Raw genomic sequence first — 27421 nt, 5'->3', positions numbered from 1 at the left:
AATTGATAAGTTACACATGAATATCAAAAAATTTAGTAATATGGAAATAGAAGTTTTCCAGAACCCTTGTAAACAACGTAACAAAGTCAGGTAAGATGTAAAATGAAATAAGGAATTTGTCCCCTTTCAATGACCTAATGGATGCCGTTTACAGAAGCACGATATCTGTTCTTGATGCAGAGCTATGAATCTGTAAACATCGTGCTTCTATTTTTTTCAAACGGTCAAATATTTGAAAATCTTTTTTAAGAAAATACAAGCCCTAAATCGAAATTCCGCTGCCAACAACTAGAATTTAACTTTCTCTTTCAAGTACAACAAATTTCATTAAAGTTGGTCCAGGGGTTATCTCATAAAAACGTTTTAGCGTTTTACATGTATTTGAATAGGCCGCATCGGAGTTCGGCCCGAGCTAAAGCTTCCTCTTAAGGGAGGACAACATTCTCCATCCGAACGGAGTTCTTTTTCACACCCTAGTGTTTGGTGATTTTACGGGGAATTCTGGGAGTTTTTTTATTCTACTTTGAACACCAACCCCTGAGCGTTTGCAGGAGTCTTTATGAGGAACGTTGGGAGTTTTTTGTTCCTCTTTTGAACACCAAGACTATGGAAATTTTTATGAGAAGGTTTGAGAGCTTTTACAAGTTGACATGGGTATTTTATTTTGCTTCTTATGGGAATTCATAGGACAAGCGATGGGAGTTCTTACGTACATATTTTCGGAAACGTTTGGCTTCTTAAGGGAGTTTTGAAGGAGACCTTCGGGAAATTATTTTGACTCTTCGTAGGAGTGCTTAGGTGTAAACTTAGGAGCAACTCTCCCCATATTTTTGCAGCTTTGCTTAAGGGAGCACTTATGGATAGTTCAGAGACCACAATTTTTGCTTTTTAGGGGAACATATAGGAGAATGTGTGGGACTGAGTGTTGACAATTTATGGGGCCGTCTTATTACAGGAGTCTCAAACAGATGTTTTGGGAGTGCATTTTAGCTCTTTCTTAGATCTTTTACAGGTAGGTCTGGGACTTTATTATGCTGCTTTTGGGAATTTTACGAGGTTGAAGGGAGTTCTTTTTGTGTGTATGTTTAGTAGATTGTGTCTAACGAGGTGCAAAAGGTTACAAAGCAATAAAATGTCTGGAAATTTATTGCAGTTCCAGAATCAAATGTGCCAGCAAGGTAGTACAATCAATTACTATTAGCATAATGAAAGTCAAATAATTCAATAAATTCTATAGAAACAAGCAAACCAGTTTGACAGGAAATTCCAGCATTTGGCAAGTTTCAGTGCAGCTTAAAATCCACAAGTGCAGCCAAGGCTGAGATTCAGTGGCTCAAACATCATGAGATATTGGCCAGTCCTTGCATGCATTAGAACAGGGCACATTTCTTTTTGCATGTAAAGGAGCATGCTACAAAAAGTGATGCAAAAGAGGCCAGACAGCACCAAAGACCTAGAGCATAGTGAAAGTGCTTTTGAATACCTATGCAATTTCTAATCGACATCTACATACAACTCATTCTCTCATGTAACACGCAGCTTTAAAGAAAAAGAAGTCAACGTAGTGCCACTCATTCTTAATCAATTTCCTTAGCACGGGGCAGTAGCTCAAATTCAAGCTTGCCAGCTAGAGAACATTACAAGTTCACAGCAAAATGGCCATAATGTGATAACAGTAGTCAAGCAGATCATATCTCAGGCTCAAGTTATTTCAACAAGGGGAATAGTCCTCGTTAGGGAAAGAAAATCTAAGCAGACAATTCCAGCTCACACTTACAATGCATACAGATGTCACTACGTAGGTTCTTGTTGTGATGTCCCATGACTTAAGTCGGCATCAAAGAGGTTCATTAAAGAGCGGCACATACGCTGTGGCACACAGCCAGCGTACATACGCAAGTTTGTGTCAAAAAAGTTCATTGAAGAGCTGCATATACCCAGTGGCCCCAGATGCTCATAACCAATGGCCACAGTGACACATACCTCTGGTAGCCCCAGGGGCACGTACTGAATTTCCAAATATAAGGAGTTTTTTTCAAAATTTGTGGCCTCGGAATACGCCTCCTGGTATATACCTGACGTAGACACAACAACAAGATGACTCATAAAAATCGGTGTCAGCAACCTGCCAAACTCCTCTACTTCTACACACCTTGCTATACCAACTAAACGCCCATGTTGAGCATTTAAACTTACCTCACCCTACTCTATGCACCCATTCATATTTCTGGATGTCCATGGAGTGAAGAACAGTGAACTATATAAATACTGCCGAGGAAATCAGTTGTTACTCTCAGAAATTCGTCCCCTTCTCAAAAAAATTTCTCCACCTGATATAACACTTGTTCGACCTCTGCTGATCACCTTCAGCTGAATATTGCATATCACACAAAGCAGAAATTCTACTATAATTTTTAGTTTTATAATGTAAAAAATTTCCACAGGATTTGAAAGAAAATATAATACAGGAACCCTTAACAGTACCCATATGTGTGAAATATTTACACACGCATAGAGGCCAACACTTAGCCACCAGGGCACACCATAAGGCGTCATTACGAGCATTTTCTCTGCAAAAAGCCCTAACACCTCAACAGCAGGTGGTGTTGCATGGAGCCATGCATGCATTTCAAAAAGTAGGCATTTTGTATTTTCTTCTTCCGCAAGATGAAGGCAGGCAGGCTAATGATGCTGTGCAAGCACTGGTGTCCTTCAAAAGGGAAGAAATCCAAACAAAAAGCCATGGTACTGTTGAGATGGCAGTGATGATAGGGAGCATTCTGAAAAAGCAAACGTAAATAGATTATGTACAATTGCAATGCAAACTGACGTCACAAGAATATTTAAACATAGCATCGCGAATTATTTGACAGTGCTGGGTCATTCGAAGCTACCACGCCAAGTGTATCTTGACCACCTCAGATCTTAGGAAAAAATGATAGCCCATTCTACAGTTGCAGAGTGGATTGCAGAGTTGCAGAGTTGCAGAGTGGAACCGCCGGACCGGCTCTTCTAATGCCACAAGAACATGCCGCCAACGATACCCCTGAATGCTTCCTAACCTGTCGCCTCCCCAACGCGTTCCTAGGCCCCCGTCTTTCTTAAAAATGTGTTTCTCTTTCTTGTTCTTTCTCTCTCTCTTTTTCTGTCTTGGTGTCGCCCTGGCTGCCCCCCTTTCTTGCTCTCCCCTTTTCTTTTTTTTCTTTTCTCCCCGCGTTCCCACTCTCCCGCTCTTCTCTTCTCGTCTTGGGAACGAAGCTCACAGACGTCGGACGACAGCGTCCGCTTCCTCTGAAGTCTCTCCCTTTAATACCAGCCGCCAGCGACAACACCCGCACGTGCCGTCACTGCACCAACCCTTTAATACCAACAAACCGAGGATGACGCGGCCGCATTTGACGCAGATAGGTCCTCCTATCGAAACGTTGGCCAGCCTCTCTGAGGCACCTTATCCCTGTTTACAAACTATATACTGCAGTTACTTCAGATGAAGAAATACACGACATATTTGGATATGATATGATATATGATTCTTGCACTGGAGAGGCAACCTTTGTCACTGCAGCCACCTTACTTTGCGCTGTCATTTTTAAAACCCAGGGAAGCCGACATCTGCTTTTTTCTGCTCACTGCGCCCTCAAATATCAGTTTGCTCAGAAATTCGCATCGCTCACACCAAACTGATGAAAACATTGCCGCTTGTATATGGCGCACAGTCGGTAAAATGAAATCGCTGGACGAGTCAGACTCATCACTAGCCCAAAAAGAGTGAATGTGGCTATTAGTGCACAACTCCCTCCAAGAGTGAAATCGGGTGGTACTTGATGCCAGCGCTGTAAATGTGCTTCTTTGTGCCCATTTGTTCGTGCTATTATATGTCTACTAGTATGTCTGACTGAGCAGCTTAAGCAGAAGCTCTGCTACAATATATGTTATCCACTGTAATTTTCTTAACATAAACAATGCTGGTAATATAATGTGAGCTATATAAAGAAGACATAAAAGTTCGTTGAATCTTTTATATATTTTATCTTTGTCGCATATAGCGCAATCCTACTGGTTCAGGTGGGTTACTAGAAGAGAAGGAAATAGCTTGGCTGAAAAGATGTGTTCCTTGTTCAAAACAGCAATACTATAACTGATGAATGCCGTGTAACTTGGCTTTGGCCGTTCTGAAGACCAAAGCAATGAATAGTGCCCAGTGCCATGCAGCAGTATTTACACCATGTCTTGATTTCCTTTCAAGTGCATCTTTTTTATTACCTGAGGGACGTTTTTAGCACACGAAGTGTATGCTTGCTGGCTTTTTACATTTAGCAGTTAGCAGAATGCACATGGAGAACTGGCAAGTGACCAGCCATAACATACCCACTGTGGCGGCATAATGGCTATGGTGCTGCGCTACTAAACCGAACGACTTGAATTCCAGCCACAGCCGCCACATTTTAATGGAGGTGTTATGCAAATATAACTGTGTGCCGTGCATTGCGCACATGTTAAAAAACCCCAGATGGTCAAAATTATTCTGAAGTCCCTCACTACGGCATGTCTTAAAATCAAATTGTAGTTATGGCATGCAAAACCCCTGAATTTAATTTTTCTTTTTAAGCCATGACTTGAGTAGCAAGGAATTTGCATTCTTTGGTTTGTGAGGTTGACTTCGGGAAGTCTCAATCAGAACTTTAAAAGATGATGACATCATTTTGAAAAGTCGGCTACCAGTACAGAAACGTACTTCCCTGTGGTGTCATCTATCATACATGAAAAAGATAGTGAAGCCAAACTTATGGACAGTGAAGCAGAAGTTTGTGGTCTTATTTTCGACGGACCCAGTGCAGCCTCAGTTCTACAGGCACAAATGTCAATGGCAAGCCTTGCTTATTCTCAATAGGGAAAGGGTTAAGTGCATTTGGCTTCCTAGTTTCTTGTTCTGCAACTATAATATACAATTATATTCACTTTCTTTTTTGGGGGCGAAAGGAAAAACTGAACACATAATTAACTAATCTTTGCTGGTACATCATCATAAAAGGGTCTTACGTCAAGTGGTCTTTGGCTAGCAAGCTAAAGTTATGAGTGCAAAATTCATGTTTCATTTGTGCTTCTCAAGCAGGAACCCTAATTTACCAAGAAAGCAGCAAATTCTTATGTGTCATCTGTAAATCTTGCTGCCGAGCTCTCTTTAAAGAAGTTCCATGCAAAAAATTAAAATAGATACGGTGTGTGTTTACCAGTGGCACAAATACATATTAAAAAAGCTTCCTTGAGTATTCTCCTATATTGGCTGGGGAATTCCTTGTGTAAATAAATGCAGAAATTTAGACATCACAGTTACTAAAGCTAATCCTGAAGGTTTTCGTAATTTGCTGAGTAACAAGTAACATATGATGCCCTCTTGAGCTTAGGCCATCCAACACAAAGAAAATATCTCGTAAAACTTCTAAGCTGACTCAAGATGGCCCTTAGAGCTGCCCCACTAAACTACAGTTAAATAGGAATGTAAGCATTCACTAAATAAAAATTCAGGTTCATTAAAACAAATTTAAACCTTTTGGGTCTGCTGCTTTCAGTGCACTTTCAAGCTGGCTAAATGGAACAACGATTTCCACCAGATTGATACCTGTAGTGTTCTATGGCAAAGCTGTGTACAAGCCAACAGCTGCTGAAAATATGCTCACGAGATATACGTGACAGCTTTTCATTACGTGCTAAATTAGTGTTTCATGCCCAGTTTCCGTCCATTTTTGTAGTCCTCACATTCATGGCTATCATATTCCTGATGTATATGCTCACAAACATGGCTGTCCTCTCTGCACCGTGGCACCATGGTGGTGGCTGTATGCATTTATTCTCGTGCATTATTGTTTGTTTAGCTTTTTCTTGCTGTACCACACAGGCAGAAAGCAGGCATGTTATTTTCCTTTGTGTATATAGTTCTGTTCACATAATTCACAATTTCATTTTGGACCACATTATATTCAACTATTGTACATTTATAATAAAAAATGGAGTTTTCTTTGAAAGAACTTCAGAGCCACGTTGGTAAGTTTTACTAAACAGTGTTTTTAGGCGCTAGACGATACATGTCTTTCCCTATATCCTTTCATTAGGTACTTTGTCCCTTTATCATGTCCTATCCTTCCCTTTGTATGCCTCTTCTAGCACCCAAAACTAATGGAGGGTATTGTTTTTTTATTGATACACAGTGCCCTTAAAGGCATTGAGTTGAGCGCATCACACAACAGGGGAGGGGGGAGTATTAACATAGATGAGATCACAAAGTAATAGTTACAATAAATAATAGGGCAAGGTGCAGAACAAAAGTATGCTAGCATTTTTTAGCTATTAAGAAACAGAATCAAAGAAATCATTAAAATTGCAAAGCGAAAGTTATGCACACAGCTCAATCAAATTTTGAAAATATGCATGCCCACATAGACTACGGTATTAACACAGGTATTTATTGGTAACTCACGAAAGCAACTAAACAAAAATGTAATAAACAAGGCAAGTAATTAAAGCTGCGCAGCACATTGTAAAATTTTACAGTGTCAAATTCTTTGGCAATATCGGAGGGAAAGCAGTTCCATTCAGTGATGGTGCAGGGTATAAAAGAGCATGCGCATTATAACGTGTGACATGGAATACAATTGAATTTGAGATGGTGATACCAGCATCAAAAGACGACATGCAGTGACCGCAATAAATCATTGTGAAGAGGAGTATGATTATAAAGTTTGTCAAGCAGGCAAACACACATTTATTTGTGGCGAGGGGATAGTACTTGTAAATCAGTACGTTCTTTTGATGATGACACGTTAGTGTAAGATGAATAGTCGGAAAATATGAAGCGAGTAGCCCAGTTTTGAACACATGCAAGCTCGTCGACAATGTATGCATGCCAGGGTGCTTTATTAGCGATGTGTATTCGAGCTTTGTGGGGATTAGTGCAGTGTAAACAAGTTTATGTATGTTGACAAGAGCATGCTTTAGGTTTCGTTTGATGATGCCAAGAGAGCGATGAACTGCTGCAAAGATGGAGTAAATGCGGCGGTTTCGTGTTAAGTCGTAATGTAAATGAAAAACTGTGCTGGTAGTTGAGTGTTAAACAGGGATCTTTGGAATTGTCGACGAGTTCTGAATAATTAATGTGTTCCATAAGTTTGTAAATTGCACTGGTTAATGATATTCATTGGCAGTTAAGGGGTGAGAAACATCTGCCGGATTTATAAAGCGGGATAACTTTAGCTCCTCGCCAGTCTTAAAAATGGACTCAGGAAGGTGTCACAGACACACTGTGACACACTCTTGAGTAGCTTGTTACTCTATTAAATTTGCTGTGCTCTGATGTACATGAAGTTTTTAACCTGTTTAATGCACCAAAAATGCCCGACTCATTAATCACAACTTCAAACATGCCAGATTGCATGGGGAAGTCAGGGCATGCAGTGATGTCTTCGCAGGTGGACACTCAATAAAACATGTCATTTAGTAACTGCACACAATATAACTCGGAAACTACGTCATCACCCGAATTAGGACTATGTCAGGCTGAGAATAGGGGCTCATTAAGTCCCATAATTACTGTTATTCATAATAAATCATAGCCGCAAATCTGCTGACGTGTGGATTTTAGCAGCGTTTGGTATTATTTGGCACATGCTATGTATCTTCGCCATGTCTTGGAATTTTTGTTTGTTTTATTTGTCATTCTGTAGAGCACTTCATTTTATTTGACGTGCTACAGGCGTTTATTGAATGTTTTGTTGCGTATAATGCTGAGAAAAAGGACGAACATTGTGAGAAGATTTGCAAAGGTGGCTCTAAACAAAACCTAGTTCTCTTCAATAGCTCGAGTGTGTCTGCAAAGCTGATTAATTCAAGATAATGCCGAGTAAAGTTGGCCCTATTGTATCACCTAATGTGTTTAGTAGTGTTTTCTTTTTGGTTAATAAGGAATTAAGCAGACCTACTACAACTGCATGATCAGTCCAGGTGAGTAATGCCGGAACAGATTAGAGGATTGCTCATTCAGATGAAAAGGAGGAAGAATAAACGTTTGTTTTGGAAACAGTATCCCGGTTTAAGTCCCGGTTCTACTCTAGGTGGGAGGTCTCCTCATTCCAGGGACCGTCTGGCCTTCGTTGCCTCCTTGGCTTTGGCGTCGAGGCGTCGTTGTTGTTTCAGGTCCTCAGAGACGTGCTTGGTCTCCCCTGTTTCAATGAGGTCTTCGCTTTCTTGTCAGGCACTATATTCTTTCGGTGAAGGCGATGCGTCTGTATCTAAATGCCACAGACATTCGAGGATCAGGTGTACCAAAGTATCCAGTAAGCCGCACATTGGGCAGTGGTATCCTTGTAGCATTGGGTCTAGTCTGTGCATGAGTATTCTGTGTGTTTGTTACTCTGTAGTCTTCTGAGTGCGGTACTTTCTTCTCTGGTGAGCTTTAGGTGAGGTGGTGAGTACATCCTGCGTTCCAGCCTGTGACATTGAAGGATCGCTGAGTAGGTGACGGGTACGGTCTCTGCACCTGCTGATGCAGACAGGGCGTTTCGAGAGTAGAAACCGTTGGCACGACAGGTATGGCCTCGGGCTGCGGCGTGTGCCATTTCGTTCCCCTCCAGCCCCTCACGCCCAGGAACTCAGGTCACGCATGTGTAGGGGATCAGAGTGCTGAAGTGCTTCAATATCTTTAGTGCTTCTGTCGACACGCGACATTTAGCGTAGTTCCTGACAGCTGCTTCAGAATCGGAAAAACGACAGCTGCGTCCATGCGCGTGGTAGTTGCTAGGCCGATAGCTGCCTCTTCAGCAGTATCAGGGTTTTGTGCACAGACTGTGGCAGACGCTAGTTCTCTGCCCTGAGAATCTATGACGTTCAGGGCGGAAGCGTTTTCTTGCGGGTATTTGGCTGCGTCGGTGTATATGGCGTACGGATCTTGCCTGTGTCTTCGCCAGAAGGTATCCACTCGGACTTGTCTTCATTTCTTGCGGTACGCGGGGTGCATGTCGCATGGAATTGGCGCTACATGTGCAGGGATTGGTGGATGTTTGGAGGCATTCTTTTTTTCAGTTCGTGGTGGCTATAAAGGTTTCACCGCAGCTCAGCCGTTGCAGCACTGATCTTCCGGTGGACGTAAGCTTCAGTCGTTCTAACTGACTGGCTTTATGAGCTTCAGCTAATTGTTCCCAAGTGTTGTGTACGCCCATTTTGAGAAGTCACGTAATCAAAACCGTAGACGGTAGGCCCAGGGCGATTCCGATGGCTTTGCATATTTGAAAATTAATTTTTCTACCTCTGATGAGATCTAGAATATTGGCCAATGTACATGATGAACAGGTTGGGAGAGTAATGAGTTGAGGTAACGTGAAGTGTAGACAGGAATGAAGGAAAACATGCTATTGAGCAAGAGCAGCTGCGACAGATTCTGTTGTCCAGTTAATAACGGAGAAATTAAAATTGCCATAAATGATCAGAATGGAATGCCGAAATAGCATATGCACTTATTTAGAATGTTTTGAAACTCGCTTGAAAATGCATAATGTACATGTGGAGGGCAGTAGTATGCACCTATGATAACATTCTGCCTGAGCACTGAAGTGAAATGAAAATGAGCTCTAGGAATGAATGAATGCCAGTTGTAACTGCAAGAAATTACTTTTTAAGGCTATGAGCATGCCACCTTCTCTGCAGTTGCAGCATTCACAACAAAAAGTGTTGTATGCAGATGTGTAAAAAAAAATTTATTGGAAGCGGCGACGAGGAAACACCTCGGAGTCCCCACGTGTGAGACCTAAGACCCCGTCGGCGAAAGCTCTGCGGGACTATAAATAAAATTGACACAAACTAAAAATGGTATCGTTTAGCCGCGTCTTGGTTAGTACAAGAAGAGATATCACGCATGAGTCAATGAGTGATAAAATTGACATATAGTTTGACATCACACTTCAACATTTGTGCATAAAAATGACAGTTTTGTAGAAGTGTTATGGGTGTGTGGTTGCATCAGCTGTCAGTTTCCACACTTGCAGAAGATGAAGGTTTGGCTTGTAATTCCAAATCCATGCTGAGACAGACGCACTATACAGTTTACCTCCGAGTCCCAAACATACGTGTCGTCGTTGAGCAAGAGCTTTTTAATAACCAAGCGAACGAAGTGTGAGCTGTCTCATACTGAATACAAGCTTTAAAAAATAAATAAGAAAATAAATATCTCTGTCATCCTGTTTGCTTATTTGCTGTTCCTAAGTGATTGAGTAGTGCAAAGGTGACGTATATATTATTTGTACATATTGTACCCAACCCACCACAACAGTAACAAAAAGCAAAAAGGAAGAAAAATGTAAATTTGTGAAATTATACGGATGGAGCATGCTTTTTTTTCATGCCGAAGTAAACAATATACGCACATGTGAATACGATATGTGCATGCATTAGAATAATTTTCATCGGTCATAAGACAGCAAGATGGGCGAATTGATTAGGATTTATCTTACTTTTGGTAACAGCTAGCGCAAAGGTACGATGAGTAGAAAATGTTACTAAATACACGAGCAGTGCTGATAACGGTTTGTGAACACTTTTCTGCAATTCTATATATCATATCCGAGACCCCGGTGACCAGGCGGCTATGGATAAGCGTAGGTTATGACCGAGCTCTTCCTTCTGATTTCACGCGCTGATAGCCACGACTTATTACAGTACGGCAGTTTCTTGCCGTTTGGTGATCCGGCTTGGGCAAAGCTTCCGTCGTTGTGTGCCGCCTCACGTGCGCCGTACGTGATGCCAGCCGGGCAATAATAGATTGACATTTGAATGGTATGCTCGCTGTGTGAGGGAACCCCTCAGGTGAAGGGCATGGGAAAATTGTCCATTCCTACCACCAGAGTTCAATATATTGCCTGCAATTAGCCCGAGGATTCTTGGATTACCTGCCTAGTAGTTGCGCGGCCCACTGCTTCGCGCTGCCCGATTGTAGACGGTGGATATTGTAAATTTGTCGTTGAAATGAGCCTATTCGACGAAAATCCAACGCTGTTTGACCCACCGTGGTTGCTATAAGTGTCCTTGGCCGTGTGCTTAGTATTAGGCTCGAGGTCGCAGGATAAAATTCTGGCCACGGCGGCCGCACGTCGATACGGGGGCGTGCAAGAACGCCCGCATTCCGTGCATTAAAAAAACTGTGCACAGTAAAGAACCCCAGGAGGTCAATAATGATGCGAATTCCCCAACTACGGCGTGCCTCATTATCATATCCTGGTTCTGGCACGTAAAACACGAGAAAATGAAAAAAAAATTGAAATATCGCTTTTTTGTGCGGCACGAGCTCCTTGGGTGTTCTTGAGCGGACCGATGGGTCTCAACACCATGACATAAAAGGTGTGTGCATTATGCGCATAGTGCAATGGGTTCGTGCCGTACTCACCACTACAGCTGAAAAAGGCCACGTGAAACATGCGGCAACTGGGCAAGCGGTAATCCGAAAGGCACCCTGTCCAAAGCAGTCGACACCGTACGCACTCCGATTTTGTGAGGACTGTGGGTGAGGTTTCACTAACCACTTTCATATCGTGGCGCCTTAGGGAATGCCTGAGCACAGCCGCGCGAACCACAAAAGTGTATTGGAGTACACAGATCACGACAAGGCGATGGCTACGCGGTGGCCGATCACCGCCGTGCTGTGCAGTTGGGCAGGTAGTTTTCTTGCGAGGTTCCACAGTGCACGAAACACTCTCCGACAGCAGCCAAACTTATGTCGTAAGCACGCATATGCGCGCTTACGACATAAGTTTGGACACACGCAGTTCAGACACACGCAGAACTACGAAGAGCAAAACAGGTGCCGTCTCCGGTGCCGACGACAGTGGCGCTTTGCGGGCTTTGCCTTCAGTTTCACTTATAGTTGATGGGAAAACGAACAGAAATGAGGACATTTTGGGGCCGAAGCCGTCGAAGTTTTGCATGGTCCCGCTTCCGAAGTCAGCTCGTCAGGTGCCGACCGTGGGTTGTGGCAGCGCGCCAGGACACGCTAAATAAGTTGGCTTGCACTCTGAAATGTACAAACCTGCAGAAATAAAGAAAGAAAACGAACTACTTGGACAACATATCTCTCCTTTCTCGTTTCCTTCTCACAGATGTGTAAAATAAAATAAGGCATAAAATAAAAAATACAGCTCCGTTTATGCTAAAGGGAGTCTTCTATCTTCCACACTCCCTCTTAAAGAGGATGTAGAATTGAGGTTCCTCCTCCTTCTTTCATCGCCCTTTTGCGAGGGTGCAAAATGGAGGACGCTGAACATTTCTACACCACTGTAGGGAGCACGGTTTTCAGGCACGTAGCCTCAAGGGAGGTCACATCCCTTAAAAGGCCCTTTTTGGCTCATTTCTGTTTTCAGTGTAGTAATTATTGTATGAAGCTCTATGGCTGTACGGACGACACACTGCTCCATTCCAGTCCACCGTAGCTCTACTACGGCGTTAGGAACGCGAATGGCGGACGCCGTAGTAGACGCCTTTTGACGGACGAACTAGGTGCGCATCGGTGCGCTCGTGTGTCTTGAAAGCAATCTGTCACGTGGCCAAAGTGCGCGCCCGCACGGGCCTCATCTTCAAGGTCATCTGCGATGCTTGCATAGTGCGCGCAGTGCCAGGAGCTTCATATGCGCCGTGCTTTCGACGCTTCATTCGTGTTTAAGCGTTAAGTTGAAGCGTTGAAGCGATAACAAAATAAACATTATTAGGACAAACTATTTTGAAATTTCTACTAATATATCTTCTAGACAACGGCACCCTGTACATTCCCGCTCCAGAAACCCGTAATGAAACATTTAAACATAGCTTCTTTCCAAGAACGACAAAAGACTTTAACATGCTTCCCGATTTCGTAGTTCAGTCTGCTTTTTTTAAATAATTTTCTGAGCAATCTATATGTTGTTATTTATACCGAGAGGGTGGTGCGTTCTTTATCAAACATATATATTATGATTTTCTTGTTATTATCTGTGTATGTTGTTCTTATTATTACATTCCTCAAGGGACATTAACTGGTTTTCCTGCTTTCCTTACTTCCATGTATATGGGCTCGAATTTCTTTTTTGTACTGTATATTCAGATGTTTGTCATACGTACTGTTCGCTCTGCATAAATCAGATGTGTTGGCATTCCTTGTTTCATTTATTTCTTTTTACACTCCTATTATGGCCCTATACGGCTGGAAGTATGAATAAAGAAGAAAAAGAAGATGCACAAAGGTCAGTTTGTTTGCTGCTGTCGCGTTTACTCACACCAGCATTTTCACATTGAATTTCCGCGCTCATTGAGCGAGATGTGTTCATGTTTACCCATGCTCATGTGACACCCTGCTCGCTAATTTAGTTAAAACACGTTGGCGCGCTTGGTGGTTCTAATCCCTGATAGAATGTGTAAGCGCTATTGAAAAGGGACGCAGAAAGAAGCAGACACAAACACAGCGTTATCTCTTTTTGTCTATATATCTACCTACGTCCTCGTTCATTCACTCTCACACATTATCATTGGTAATTTAGTTAGTAATCGAATGTTTTACAAGTGTATGCGGACGCTAAAACTACTACCTTTATTTCGTACAGCTATCCATTGATTTGCCATCGGCACTTCGCCTTTCGGGCGAAACTGCGACTTCTTCTCTTGTAACCACACTTTAAGTGGAAATGTTCCTGAATGTAGGTAAAGAACGTTTTTGTTTTTGTCCTAGGACGAATTTGCAACCGTCGGAATCACTTAAGGTAGAGCGCATACCAAATTTAGATGCTGAATTGACTATTGTATAGGCTTTGCGTGCGTAAGAGGAAGGCTTTCCCGAAATATTACAGACAGCAGACGGAGAAAAAGTAATTTGTTTTGATTTTAAAATATGCAAATGTAACGTATCGGCCTTCTCAGAATTCCTCGCGATAGGCACCATGAAATCGTCATGGCTGGGAGCAAAAAGTGTGAAGTCAAAGACTCTAGTGGAACGTAAGCGGAGATGCGATCGTCGGCATTTGTGCGCTGTCCAAAGCTGTCGGCAATCTGCAAAGACAGTTTAAACATTTGAAAAGCTTCCAGGCTCATGAAGTACGTGTAGTGACCTTCATCTGTTGACTACCACGTTGACTACCACTCACGTTGATTACCACTCACGTTGACTACCACGCACGTTGACTACCACTCTACATATACGCAGACGCACCAACAAAGGAATGCAGGGTCGATCGAAGCAGATTACGATGGCACGCACGCAGAAACAAGCGCGGTCAGGCCCGGTCGCGGACGCTGCGAAGGAACGAAACAGCAGAGTTGACGTCACAACACCGCGGTTTCCGGTTTCCGCTCGCATCGTCAGCGTCAGCAGCAGCGCGCGGCATTCGACGGGGGGCGGAGCTACAGCGCGATTTCAACCGACGATTACGTCGCTCCTAATTGAACAAAAAACCCCAAATTTTACCTACATGGTTTATAAGGTTCCCGCATCCGCATATGAGCGTCTTATTGAATTCGACAGACTCTTCAGCTTCCTTTTGAGGATTTCCAATTAGACCGCTGTTACACCTATACTTGCCGATGGCCGGATTTTGAATAAGAAAATTAGAGAAGATTACGTGGCCCTGTTGCCAAGTGACTTATCATGTGTTCAAGGTGGAGAATGAACTTAAATACTTCAGGCCTTCATATTACTTTTACTCGTAAAAAGCACATGTTACACTCGGAGTATGTCATCAGCCATAATACAGCGAAGCAGAAATCACGGTGTACATTCTTAGGTGTGGCATTCTCAGCAGATTGTTCATAGAATGTTCACGTTGATACAGTCGTTGCAATAGCCACAAGCACCTTTGACATTATGGAACGAAATCTGAGACGCGCGCCCCCTTGTTGGGAATTAACTGCAGTCATTCATATCGTGGCAACGCCAACTAAAACTTACAGATTATAGCCTTGGGTTGATTAGGTTATAACCTCGCCGCCGGACGTGCACTGTCTTTTTTATTGCGATAGAAATTATATGGAAACTCCAGGCGCATTTCTACTGGCAGTCCAGCGGGCCCAAGAGGTGGTGACGAGGCAACGCCTCGTAGGCCTCTCATGGGAGACCTCAGCCCGGGTCGTTAATCGTTGCCGTATTTACAATAAAGTTTTTGGAGTCCATTCGCGTATCCTAGCCTCGATATCTCGGCTTAATCTGGGTGAGATATTTTACAACTATGTTAGATCGTTCCTCTCGGATATGAAGGCTACCTTCCGGGTGGCCGATCTCGAATCACAACGGCTGCAACTTGGCGTGAGGGGCACCCCACAGGGGTCAGTCATTTCCCCCTGTTTGTTCAATATAGCCATGGTCTACCTAAGCAGAAAGCTTCTCGAGATTGAAGGCATCAAACACACTACATATGCTGGCGATACAACTATATGGTTCACAGGAGGCAATGACGGTCAGGTTGAGAGAGCCTTACAGGAGGCCATAAAAACTATCGAAACCCATCTCGAACCCACCCGTCTCAGATGCTCCCCCTTGAAGTCGGAACTCTTACTGCATAGTCCCGAGAAACGCGATCCAAGGCCAAAGGGATGGACATCGTTAGAAGGTAGAGACATTACCCTTTTTACAAAAAATGGTTGCCGCATCCCCAGAGTCGACTCTATCAGGGTCTTGGGCATGATCGTTGAGTCAGGGGTACAAATGGCAAGACTAGCGCAAGCTAATTGCTAAAACTGAAAGTGCTGTTCGTTTAGTTCGGAGGGTATCAAATCGCCATCATGGACTCAAGGAGGATAACCTCATTCGCGTAATGCATGCCTTCGCTCTGTGCCACTTTACATACGTGGCAGCCATGCATCGATGGAACTGGGCAGAGCGGGATAAATTTAATGTACAGCTTAGGAAGATTACTAAGCGGGTTCTAGGTTACCTGTATACACTTGTACAGAGCGCTTAATGCAGCTTGGCATTCATAATGCTCTCTAAGAGATTGCAGAGGCCCAGCAGCGCGCACAGCTAATTTGCGTCACTACACCGAAGGCAGGAAGATCCATCTTGCATGAACTCGGATATCATCCCGATAGAGTAGCGGAGCAGTTCTCTGACGTTCCTCCGTCGATTCGTGAGAACATTATGGTCGCACCCATACCTAGGAACATGCACTCCGATCATAATCGTGGTAGAAGGAGGGCAAGGGCGGCCAACCTCCTTAGGCAATACACGGTTATCAGCGACAGGTCAGCTTTGTGGATGCCGCTTCTTGTAGGGACGTTGGGCGTTCACCATCGTCACTGTCGATGATCGGCAAGCAATCACCAATGCTGCCTCGGTTCGGACGGCGGACTCCGAAATAGCTGAACAAATGGCTGTTGCACTAGCCCTACTGGATAGCTCACGGGTTGTCATCTATTGTGATTCAAGATCTGCAGTGAGAGCATTTGAAAAATCCACCGTTTCCAAACAGACCCTCAGACTTCTTGGGGGCAAGGCAAACACGCACCACTTCATTTATTGGTTTCCCGCACATCAGGCTCAAATAAAGTGTGCTCCTCCCAACCTCGACAAGTCGGCTCACTGGGCTACGCATGAACTTGCCCAGCGCGCCGCCCTCGACCAATCGGAAGCCGACTCCCCAGAGAACAGGGACACGCCCTCCACCTACAACGAGATTACTAAACACTACTATCGCAGCCGTAGACCCTACTTTGTTCCTCATCCGCGACTCAATAGAGCTCAAGCACTAACTCTCCGTCCACTACAAACGAATACGTATCCCCATCCGTCACTCTTACATAAAATCTATCCGGATACTTGCCCCAATGCTACCTGCCGCGATTGTGGCGAAATAGCCACGTTAGACCACATGTTCTGGCGGTGTTCCCGGTCACGCTATATCATCGATAACAGCTCGGCCAGATGGGAGGCGGTTCTCCGCAGTCCTCTTTGGGCTGACCACCTCTAGGCTATCCAAAAGACCCACGATGCGGCCGAGATGCTCGGCCTTCCGGTTCCCACGTAGGAGCGGCCCGCTCCGTGAAAACTCACGATCTGCAGGACTTCAATAAAGTTTTGCCATACCATACCATACTATCCATCCAAATCGCTCGGCACGTGAAAGGCCAGTGGCTGCCCTTCATCCTGGGCTGCAAGCACCTTGGAACAATTCAAACGCTCACTGATATCAGGAAAACACCAAACATTCGGAGGGCGCTTAAGCTTCTGCTTTAAGAATGGAGCGCGATAGCTTTCAAAGATCCCAGGCTGGTTCTCACGCTTCCCGGGAAGTGCAACTTATGTAACCGTATCCTTTACTGGGAAACGCGCTACGCGTGATGGAGAGCTTTCTGGTCGAAACGCGACCTCTTGCGTGGGCAGCGATAGATCGATGATAGTATGAAAGTATGAGTGTCTCCTTTGGCCGGGGGTGGTGGGTTGCGCCAGCAGGCTTTCTTTATAATATTCTCTAACGTATTAGCTATGTTATGAAAGAAATAAAAAAAGAAAGGGAAAGAAAACCACAAAGACTTCCCATAATTAAACTTTCTGAAACCCTATTGGGAACTTTGTTTTTGTAAGCCTCCGTTCTTTGTCGGCTCTCTACTTTTCCTGCAATCTTCCAATCGTCTCTTACTAATCTCTATTGCGAACATGTTTACTTTTCGACTGCTTACACTCAATCAAATGCGTCAGGGAGGCCAGAGGTGCCTAAATCGACCGCTGGGCAGATATCTTCACAATCTAATAAAACGTACTCCATCGTTTCGCTACCTTATACGCCGCAAGCACATGCTTCTTCTTCCTTATATCTCGCTTTATAAGTGCGTGTTCTAACGCATCCTGATCTCACTTCGAAAAGTAGTGAGCTTCCTTTTGAGTTATCATCAATTGTTTCTTTTCTAATTTCGTTGTTTTTCCTCATTACTGAATCTGCAAGCAAAATTACATCACGTGGGGTACCTCTCGTTGGTCAATGGATACCTTCACACGTAGGAATCGTCGGAAAGGAAGAGGCCGATCAGCGTGCTTCAAGCTATGCTCATAACAACTGCGACTGCCCAGAAATTTTGTGCAAGCTTGATGACGCTCGTCTGCTCATTCGTCACCACCTACTCAAGCAGCATCCAGATCAGCGCGTCGCAAATGGAACGTTCCCGCCCCGTGTTCGCGCTCGAGGCTTGCCTCGTCGCGCTAGAGCACAACTGCTCAAGCTGAGGGTTGGTTGCGTGAAGGTGCACGAACGTTTACACAGACAAGGGCATGTGGCCAGTCCATTGTGTACGTCTTGTGGCTGCTACGAGACACTTCAGCACCTTATATTTGAGTGTCCCCCTTTCGGTGCGCAGCGCATGTCGCTAGTGAGAAACTATCATCTCCTTGGCCTGCGGTGTGCGACACTCGAGGAATGTTTATACCCGAGATGTTGTGCATATAAACGTGATCAGGCCCATCGCGCTCTACTAACCTTTCTAGAGTTAACTAACTTAGGTTCACGTTTGTAGCGCGAACATTCAACATTCTGTAGTAGCGTGACCTTCAGTGAGCGGCCCTACTGCGCCCGATTTGTACTATCTTCTAATGCTTTTTCCTTTGAAGATGGTAGGTGGCGGGTTCAAAAACCTTGTAGTGTATATTGTGAACCGACTACCGGTGAAACCGTGATTTCTTGCAGCTGTACTTGGCGTCTCATCGTGGAGCGCACAATTAGCCGCATAGCGAACTAGCCATGGATGTGATCGATAATTGTGGAGGCTGTTCGACACGGCGTGACTTTAATTCCGGCTGCAGAGTCAAAACTGGGCAGAACAACGTCCGAAGTGTACTGTGTTCTACTTTACTCTTTAGATTTGTCCTGTTGCTCTTCCTTTCCTCTCTCCTCCCCTCCTTCCTATCTACCATTTCTGTGCTGCTGTCACCTCCCTACAGAAGAGTAGACAGGCGTTATGCCCCTTCCGGTGGCAGTTGTCAGCCTGCTCGTCGGTTTCCCTTTCCTGTAAACTGTTTATATGTGTATATGTGATCAAAACAAATAATAATAATAATAATAATAATAATAATTTTAATAATAATAAATAAGACCTATTTGGCTGAAACAAAATCTATATACTTCACTGTTCTACTCCAGATTATCGTACGGCATATTGGTATGGGGTACCACAACAAAAGCTAACTACAACAGGCTCATTATTCTACAAAAGAAAATATGGCGCATTTACGAAAACTATCAGGCACCATGTCATGAACTAAGCACATTACCATTATTTTTTAAATACCGAATGCTTAAAGCTAACGACGTTTACGATTTTAAACTACTGCAGTATATATATATAAAAATGCACTCTATATACACGAAAACATTAATGAAGCTCCTCACGATATGATACTAAAAAGAAAACGGACCCTAAACACAAGGACCAAGTATGGTAAACAAACACCAGGTACCAAGTACTAACAATCCTAAATAAGCTAGAAGATAACATTGATTTCAGTATGACAAGAAACGCCTTCAAAAACCATGTGAAGGAATTTTTACTAACACAGTGTTTGAGAGAGTGATTATTGCTACATAAATATATTATAACCCGCTTTTTTTTTCTGTTTTACGTGGATACGTACATGTTCATGGTTATATGCTGCACTTTAGTGTACTATGGTAATTTACCTGTTTACCATTTACGTTATTGACTGTGAACTATATATTATTATATATATTATCTATATTAGTAAACTGTAACCCAAAAATGTTTTGTTATTTCTGTTCTCAGTTTGTGTAAACTCGTGCATAATGTGTTAAAATATGTAACGTTGTGTGTGTCCGCTCACTGCCAATGAACTACCACTAAATAATGTATAATAAAAGCTTATATTGGGGGTACAGGGGCCCCTGTCAGGCGCTGTGCGCCTTTTGCCCCTGCACCTTTCTTGAAAGTGTATTCAAGATGAAATAAACATTCATTCATTCATTCATTAATAATTTTCCTCTGAAATAGTTAGTCAAAGCAGGTTTCTTTTCTATTGCTGCCATCTATCACATTATCTCAGCCGCTCTGACTTCCCACTTGACGTTCTTTTTTCTCAGGCAACTCAGCATACAGGGCGCATACTTGCTTATAAGCTTCATACTTCTTTTTTCCACTGTGAATCAATGTTTTCCTGCACAAATAACTGAACATTCTCCTAGCCCATTTACTTTCTTCCGTATTCCTCAGTCGTTCTTCATAATCAATTTTACTGTTAGCTTCCCTCACTTCAAAACTTGCCCATCTCATATCACCCTGCATAGCATCATTTGTATTATTCCCGTGATCGCTCAATGCGAGGCGTCGTACTGGCCTTGTTGCCATCGGATCGCGATTGCACGCCAGATTTCAAGCAAACAACCGCGTTTGCAAATGTAATCCCTGGAACGATTACACGTTTTCATATACCCCGGACCACCTTGCACCTAAAGTGTCGCCATAATTCTCTGTGTTTCGTTGCGGCCGCATTCTTCTCTTTGTTGGTATTATTTTATTGCGATAGCAATTATTTGGACACTCCAGACGAATTTCTGCAGTTGCTCTCGCCGTTGCCGTGACGTTCCGTATAGGATGGATGGATGGATGGATGCGAAACTTTTATAAGGTCCTGAGGTACGCGACTCAGCGCGCTGCGGGCCGCTCCCACGTTGGGACAGTCAGGCCTTGCCCGACCGCCGCATCGTGGGCCCTCTGGACAGCCCATAATTGCGCCCCGGCATCGGGGCTCTTGATAGCGGAGAGCCACTTGTCCTCGTTGATTTGTTCTGTGCCTCGTAACGAGAGGCAACGCCAGAGCATATGGTCTAGGCTAGCGATGTCATTGCAGTGTTCCGTATAGGAGAGATAACACTTTATTATGTCCTTGATGGGGTCTAGGGGTGATGGAGGTCGGGACATTAACCCGCAGTCCCCCCTTCCTCAGACGGCGGCCAGTCCTTGCCTTCTGGCGGCGTCTTCGGCCATCCGGACGGCACAGAGCGGCTCCTCTGGGTCTAAGCTGAGCAGAAAAGTCTGCCACTGCTCGGCAGTAGTTAAGATGCGTGTAGTGTTAGTGCGGTAGGTGTTGGTGGGTGAGGCTTTGGGGCATTGCCAGATAATGTGATCGAGGTCAGCCCAGGCCTCACACGCTTGGAAGAGTGGGGAGAATGCATCGGGGAAAATGCGGTTGTATAGCACGGGGTTCGAGAAAGTTCGTGTCTGAAGTAGTCGATAAGTGGTGCATTGAGATTTATTGAGTTTTTTTTTTGTGCTGGGGGGTAGTGTCACCGCTCTCTGCGGTAGTGAAGGAGGATTTCTCTGAACGTGACCATTCGGTCCCGCGCGTGATCGCGATGCACAACAGAGGGCTGGTCCGGATCTGAAGACTCGGGAGAAGGATGATGCGCCCGGTGTGCGAGAGCTCAGGCGGCATCGTGGACGGCTTCATTTCCAGCCAGACCCGAGTGAACAGGGGCCCAGATGATCTGGACCCGGCGTTGCTTTGAGGGAGCAGTGCCAGAGAGTATTTTCTGCGCTTGGGGTTATATCAGTCATCTTGTGTAGTTGCGCATGGCCGTTTATGAATAGCTGATGATGCAGTGTGCATGGGTATCCGCGCAGGCCAAAGCGATGGCCGTTTTTTCTCCTTTTTCGGGTTGCATGGCGAGTATTGATGCGGCCGCGGCGAGGCGGTACTGCGAGCCCGCGACTGCGACGACCTCCAGGGCTATTTGGTTAGGGTTTTCCACTTTGTCCACGTAGGCTATGTAAGCCGCTGGGTCATAGCGTTTTTGTAGTTATTTAGCTCTTTCTGCACGTCTTTCCAGATTGTGTTCAGGATGCATATTGCGTGGTATGGGGGGGGAGGATGACTAGCTGAGCGCGAATCTTTGAAGTGGTGGGTACATTTGGTCCGAATTTGGTGGTGTAGGTTATGCCTAGGGTGCCCAGAATGTGCTTGCCAGTGGTGGAGTTGATCGCTGTAATATGCGCTTAGCAGATTTATGATCGGGCTATCTTATATATTCCTCCGTAGCCCCGAAGTAGAACAGACATGGGCAGTCCATCGGGCCCGCGATGGCGCCGAGAGGCTAGGCCTTTCGGTCCCGACGTGGGAGCGGCCCGCTTCGGGCTAGGAATCTAGCGCGACCTGAAGGACCTGAGTAGGGGTGATGTTGTTGTTGTTGTTGGTGGTGGTGGTGGTGGTGGTGGTGGTGGTGGTGGTGGTGGTGGTGGTGGTGGTAGTGGTGGTGGTAGTGGTGGTGGTATTTCATACCATACCATGCCATCTATCTATATACCAATGCTACTCTATTTTGGCCTATCCTTTACAGTGGGTTTGTGCCATTTCGGGAGGGAATCATCATCGTAAATTTCTTCTCGCTGGTGTGTGCCTCTGATTTTAAGACTGCGTACAACATCAGCATTAAGAAGCCGTCTCAACCAACAGCACTAGGCTTAGAACTCATGGATCGTCCGAAGAGGGGCGCCGCCAAGGCCACGTCACCGCTTTCGAAGACGTCGCTCTCTCAGGACACCGATCACATACTCTGCTCGTGGCACCGATTCGTGCGACTCCGGGACCTTGATGAGCTCCGAGCTGCTACCGACCAGAGGAAATGGCGGCTGGGCCAACGCGCCGGTCCGCTTGCCACGTCCCAGAGGTATGCACTTGCACGGGGCAACATTTCGCGAGCTCTCGGGAACATAAACTGGGTTGCTTTATTTTCACTCATCGCGCTGAAAAGAACAGTAACCATAAATAAAGAGTTTCAAAATATCTAGTCTGCAACCCCAGCATTTTACCAAGTTCTAAAACGTAATCTTAATAAAGCAACGCGGCTTCCGCTTGGTTGCATTATACCCATGCAATTGTGGCAAGCGTCAGCAATACCTTTGCAAAACTGGTGAAGTGCGCAGAACAGTGAGCGATGCGTGAATGTGTGATCGTGTTATAACACATGGCGATCCATCGGTTTCATGCACTCTTGTGTCGTGTTATCTTTTCTGCGCAACAATAATACAGTTAACTTGGAGCCAGATATGCATTACATTCGCATGTATGTAAGTTTTCCATGTATGTATGTATGTGCACTGGCGCAACTAATATTAGAGAGACAGATAAGCGTAATGAGTGTCATCTGATAGCAAGCAGTGCTGCACTACAAACGAAAACGATGTTTCAAGATAAACGCCTCTACGTTTTGCGGGAGCTCTGCTGAGTCACTGCTCAGATTTCTCTTTACCGCTAACTGAAACATTCAGAACAGGTGAAAACCCCTGTTTTATGGAAAGAGGTACGTTGTATAAAGAACAGTTAATACTCATGGTTTCGTTACCGAATAATTTTGACCCTGTATTTTAAGGAGAAGAATGTTTATTTATTCACTCACGAAAATTAAAGCACAGTAACAAGATATACAGAAGGAGGTTCCAAAGCTCAAGGCTGTAAGGGGACCTCCTGTTCTAATTAGAAAGAACAAAACAAATCAGGTTAGAGAAAATGCAGCAAAGTTGTAAAGTTGTCTACAAATCATTACACGCGACAGCAAAAGAACTGAACCATAATATAATAGTATACAGAATTGCTTTTTGAACAAATAAAATGTAATAAAACAATTCAGGGGAATGTAAATACAGCAAAGAGGTAGAATGGTTAACATGTATTAATGCAAGAGAACAAGTAAACTGAAAGCATGGCATAACGCTGTACAGAATTACATCTTGTACTGAATTAAAAACAAAACAAAACAGGGGAAGTGAAATGTAGCCAAGAGGCAGAGTCCTAACAAGTACTGACACAAGGAAACAAAGTAACTGAAATATTGTAAAATGTTAAAGAGATGTAATGATATACGCATAATAAAGCAAACAGAGCATATTAAATTACATCACAGCATTCACAAGTTAAGTATATATGAGAATAAATGCTTTTTAAAGCTGCCTTGTGCGTCCGTGTCTCCATACGGAGATACCGTGACTTGCTCATTTTTTCCTTAACACGTCGGGGACCCACAGGCACCGTGCGAAAATAGAAAGCTACCGATTATTTTATGAATTTCTTGCGCTATCTTGTTCACCGTCGAAGAAATAGTGTTCTTCTTTGTGTTTTTATTTTTGAGTGGCTGCAATTTGTGAAGGTGCAACAAAGACCGCCGTAGGCACTATTTGATCGTGAAGAGGGTGAGCACTCTTGGTTCCGGACCACCAAACGAATGAGGTCAGACTGGAAATTGTTTCGCGTCCCCGAGTGGTTGTCTGGATATCAGTGACTCCTAGAACGATGCCAGGTCAATAGAATTTCGTTCGGGCGAAGCAGACCCGCAGAACTGGACCGTGTTGTTGCTTTTGTATTTGAGAGTTTTCTCATCGCTCTAATTAAACACTGTTTCTTTTTATGTCCTTTCGCAATAGTTCATTTTAATTGACCGTCCATGCTCCAAATGTGTTTCGGTCGTTTTTATGCGTTTTGAAGGGCCACTGGCCTCAGCAAGTCCCGTCGCCGTTTCCGCAGTGATCAAATTGCAAGAAGTGCATGGCGCAAACGATGGTTCACTGCAAGAAATGGAATGCTTTCCTGTGCATCGCAGCTGAGGACTGTTTCTTACAGTATCACATCGTTTGAATACGTTGATGCACCGCTCGCACAAACATCAATAAATAATCTCTCTCCTTTCTGTAAACTGCCAACACTACTTGCGAAAAGAATACCATTGAGTAACGGTGTCTCCATATGAGGACGCCACTGAATTTGCATATTAACTGTCCTGGAAAGGTGAATTTTTTATTCGTACTCTGTATACCTAAAACATCAATCCCTCCAAGTTTAAAATTTATCCTTGGAGAATATCATAGTCAGTGGCATAAGGGGGTACCTAAACTCTTTCACCCAGTGACTCAAGTTGACTGCTGTATTTAGCCACTAGGTGTCTGCTGCCGACTTTCTTGCCGAGCAGGCAACATGGGCCACTGGGCATGTGGTTAAGTAGGCAGCCAGCTTCTCTATGGCTGCTCATAGGCCTAGTAAGAAGCTTCGGTCACATGGTATATGACCGAACGACAACTTCGACACTGCGTACGTGACACTGTTATGTTCCCATTCTTGTTGAATCATCCAGAATGAATATGCCAAGGTTGAATGAAGAATGAATATGCCCACCTTATGGATGTTATAGCAATTTATTCCTCCGCATCGAGCACGGCTGCTTGACGGATATTCATTGCAACAGGGTTGCAGCAATGTTTCAAGAAATTCTGGAACTTGTGATTGAGTTTGAACTGGGGAACAGTGATTACAAGTTATACTGTGTCGTGGTATCATTCGGAATTGTGGTTGACAGTGAGATTTGGGCTTTCTGTGTCTGCCGACATGCCCATAAGGATTCGTTATCCGTGGATGGCACGGGGATACAGTATTCATGACAATAATCATAATGACATGTAAAACATATCATCACCATTACATATCCATCACAAGGAAGATTACTAATCATTTCCAAAGAATAAATGCAGCGGAATATTTATTTTTCTTATAAGGTATGCCAACACTATGCATAATACTCTTGCTTCAGTTTTCAGGGAGCCTTTCTCTCTCCTTCTCTACAGGGACGCCGCACTTCGTTACCTCTCAGCGTACCCCTACCCGGCGGACGAAGCGCTCTCCTCCCAGTGCGGCACGGACAATTCCGATGAATCCCAGGTTCCCGTGGGCCAGAGCCTCTGCTACGCGTTGCTCGTGGTTCTGACCGGTGTAGTGGCGTTGTCCACAGGTGTCGTGCTGGTCAGGCTGGTGCCCGCTGCCACGAATTCGTCGAAGAGCTTTCTTGTGCGAAATGTCGGTGCCCCCAGCGGTGAGTCCTGTTCTTTCCTCCGTGGTCAAAGGAACCATTCTCATGCATGTCGATTCGTTCAAATTATCTTTGTGTTCAACGTCCCAAAGCTATACAGAGGGCAAGACGCCCGAGAGAAGAGGTTAGTTTCGACCACCTCTTTTCCACCTTTTCTTTACGAGCGGCAAATGCTGACTATGCGAGTATATCTGCGCCATCAGTAATGCTGTAGCCATGGCCGAGAGCCCCAACCTTTTTATTGTGCTCAGTAGCAGAACGTCATTACACAGAGCCACCGCGGCAAGTAGATTGCAATAATTCATTCGACTGCAACGGTGCGACAATTGCATGCAACCGGCCCCGGCTGAAGAAGACCACAATTCCGGAGGCACGAGCTAAATCAAGAACCCTTCAGACTTCCGGGCTCGAACGAAGGCACACACCACAGCTGGCCAGCCACCACATTTAATTGCTGCCACTCACAATAAAAGTACTCGGCCCGCACCTACCGGCCCCCTACAAAATGATGATTGGCATGAAGCTGTAGTTGGCTCCGGTTGCTCAAGAACCCAATGTCGAATTGATGTCGCAATTCATGGCAATGTAATGTCATAATGAAAAAGCTCGTGACTCGTACGTCCGCGTTTTGTACGCTTGCCTTTCCGAACGATGAATCTCTACAAAGTTGCTTAGGTTTCTGTCGTTCAGAATTGTAATCTCGCTTCGATATTGGAATAAGAGCTCAGAAATATAGATTTCTGTGCACGTCACTACCACAAGTGGCATTTCCAATGAGGCTAGAGTATCCGCCTTCAGGAACTGCCGTATTTCTTCTGGGGGTCGGGGAAGGAGGGTGAATTATTGGGAGTCCTTGGTTTAGATTCCCGTACAAAAAATATCAGCTGTGCCACAATAAATTGTTTTTTGAAGAGGAGTCCTAAAAGTGAAATTCCCAAAAATTACAAATATTCGAAAGATACAAACAATATTCAAATTTCTGATGCAGTTCCGAGTGTGTTTTTGTATTTCTAAATAACGAATTATGAATCCTATGGGGAGTCGGCCTTGCGAAAAAAACGCATATGCATACCAATCTCCGCAGCTCATATCTGTAGATCAAAGGCAGTGAAGATGTATAGGGAGAACTCACACTCTTCGAAAGTAGCAAGGGTCTGTTTTGCCATTGTCCGAAATCTGCCCAAGAGTTTGCAAACGTTTCACTATATCTCACTTTAATATTTCTATAGTCTTCGTTATATGTCCGACGCATGCTTCTGTACTCTGCGCTAACCCTATCAATGCCAGCTTACGGCTGCGCGTTCCAACGTCCCGTTGGACAACGTTACTGGCTGTACCCGAGACGGACGCGTTGCGCCGGGGTCAAAGGGGTTGGACATCCCTCTGTCCAGCTGAGCAATTCTCTTCGTGCCATTTTTGGACCGCACGTGTCGAACGCAGGCGAAGAGGGACGGAGAGGCATAGCCGAGTAAGCGTGAAATTTTAAATGTGTAAGCATTGCTGTGCCTACCCAACGAGAAAATCCGCCCGTCTGTCACGTCAGACGAATCACCGTGAAGAACTTATTGTATAAAACAAAACGA

The 27421-nt window shown here is 44.5% G+C and overlaps 1 protein-coding gene across 1 annotated transcript in view; it reads left to right on the top strand.

The window, feature by feature from the left end:
• The window catches only part of LOC135921652 (uncharacterized), a 186138-nt gene that overhangs the window by 141576 nt on the left and 17141 nt on the right, over nt 1-27421 (top strand). The window contains exons 2-3 of the mRNA XM_065455939.1: nt 22442-22655; nt 25597-25841. Of these exons, the coding sequence (XP_065312011.1) occupies nt 22459-22655; nt 25597-25841 (442 nt within the window). The 5' untranslated portion in view covers nt 22442-22458. The remainder of the gene's footprint in view (nt 1-22441; nt 22656-25596; nt 25842-27421) is intronic.

This window comes from Dermacentor albipictus, chromosome 8, assembly GCF_038994185.2.
Source record: "Dermacentor albipictus isolate Rhodes 1998 colony chromosome 8, USDA_Dalb.pri_finalv2, whole genome shotgun sequence".
Taxonomy (NCBI): domain Eukaryota; kingdom Metazoa; phylum Arthropoda; class Arachnida; order Ixodida; family Ixodidae; genus Dermacentor; species Dermacentor albipictus.
This window is presented reverse-complemented; position numbering and strand designations above follow the sequence as displayed.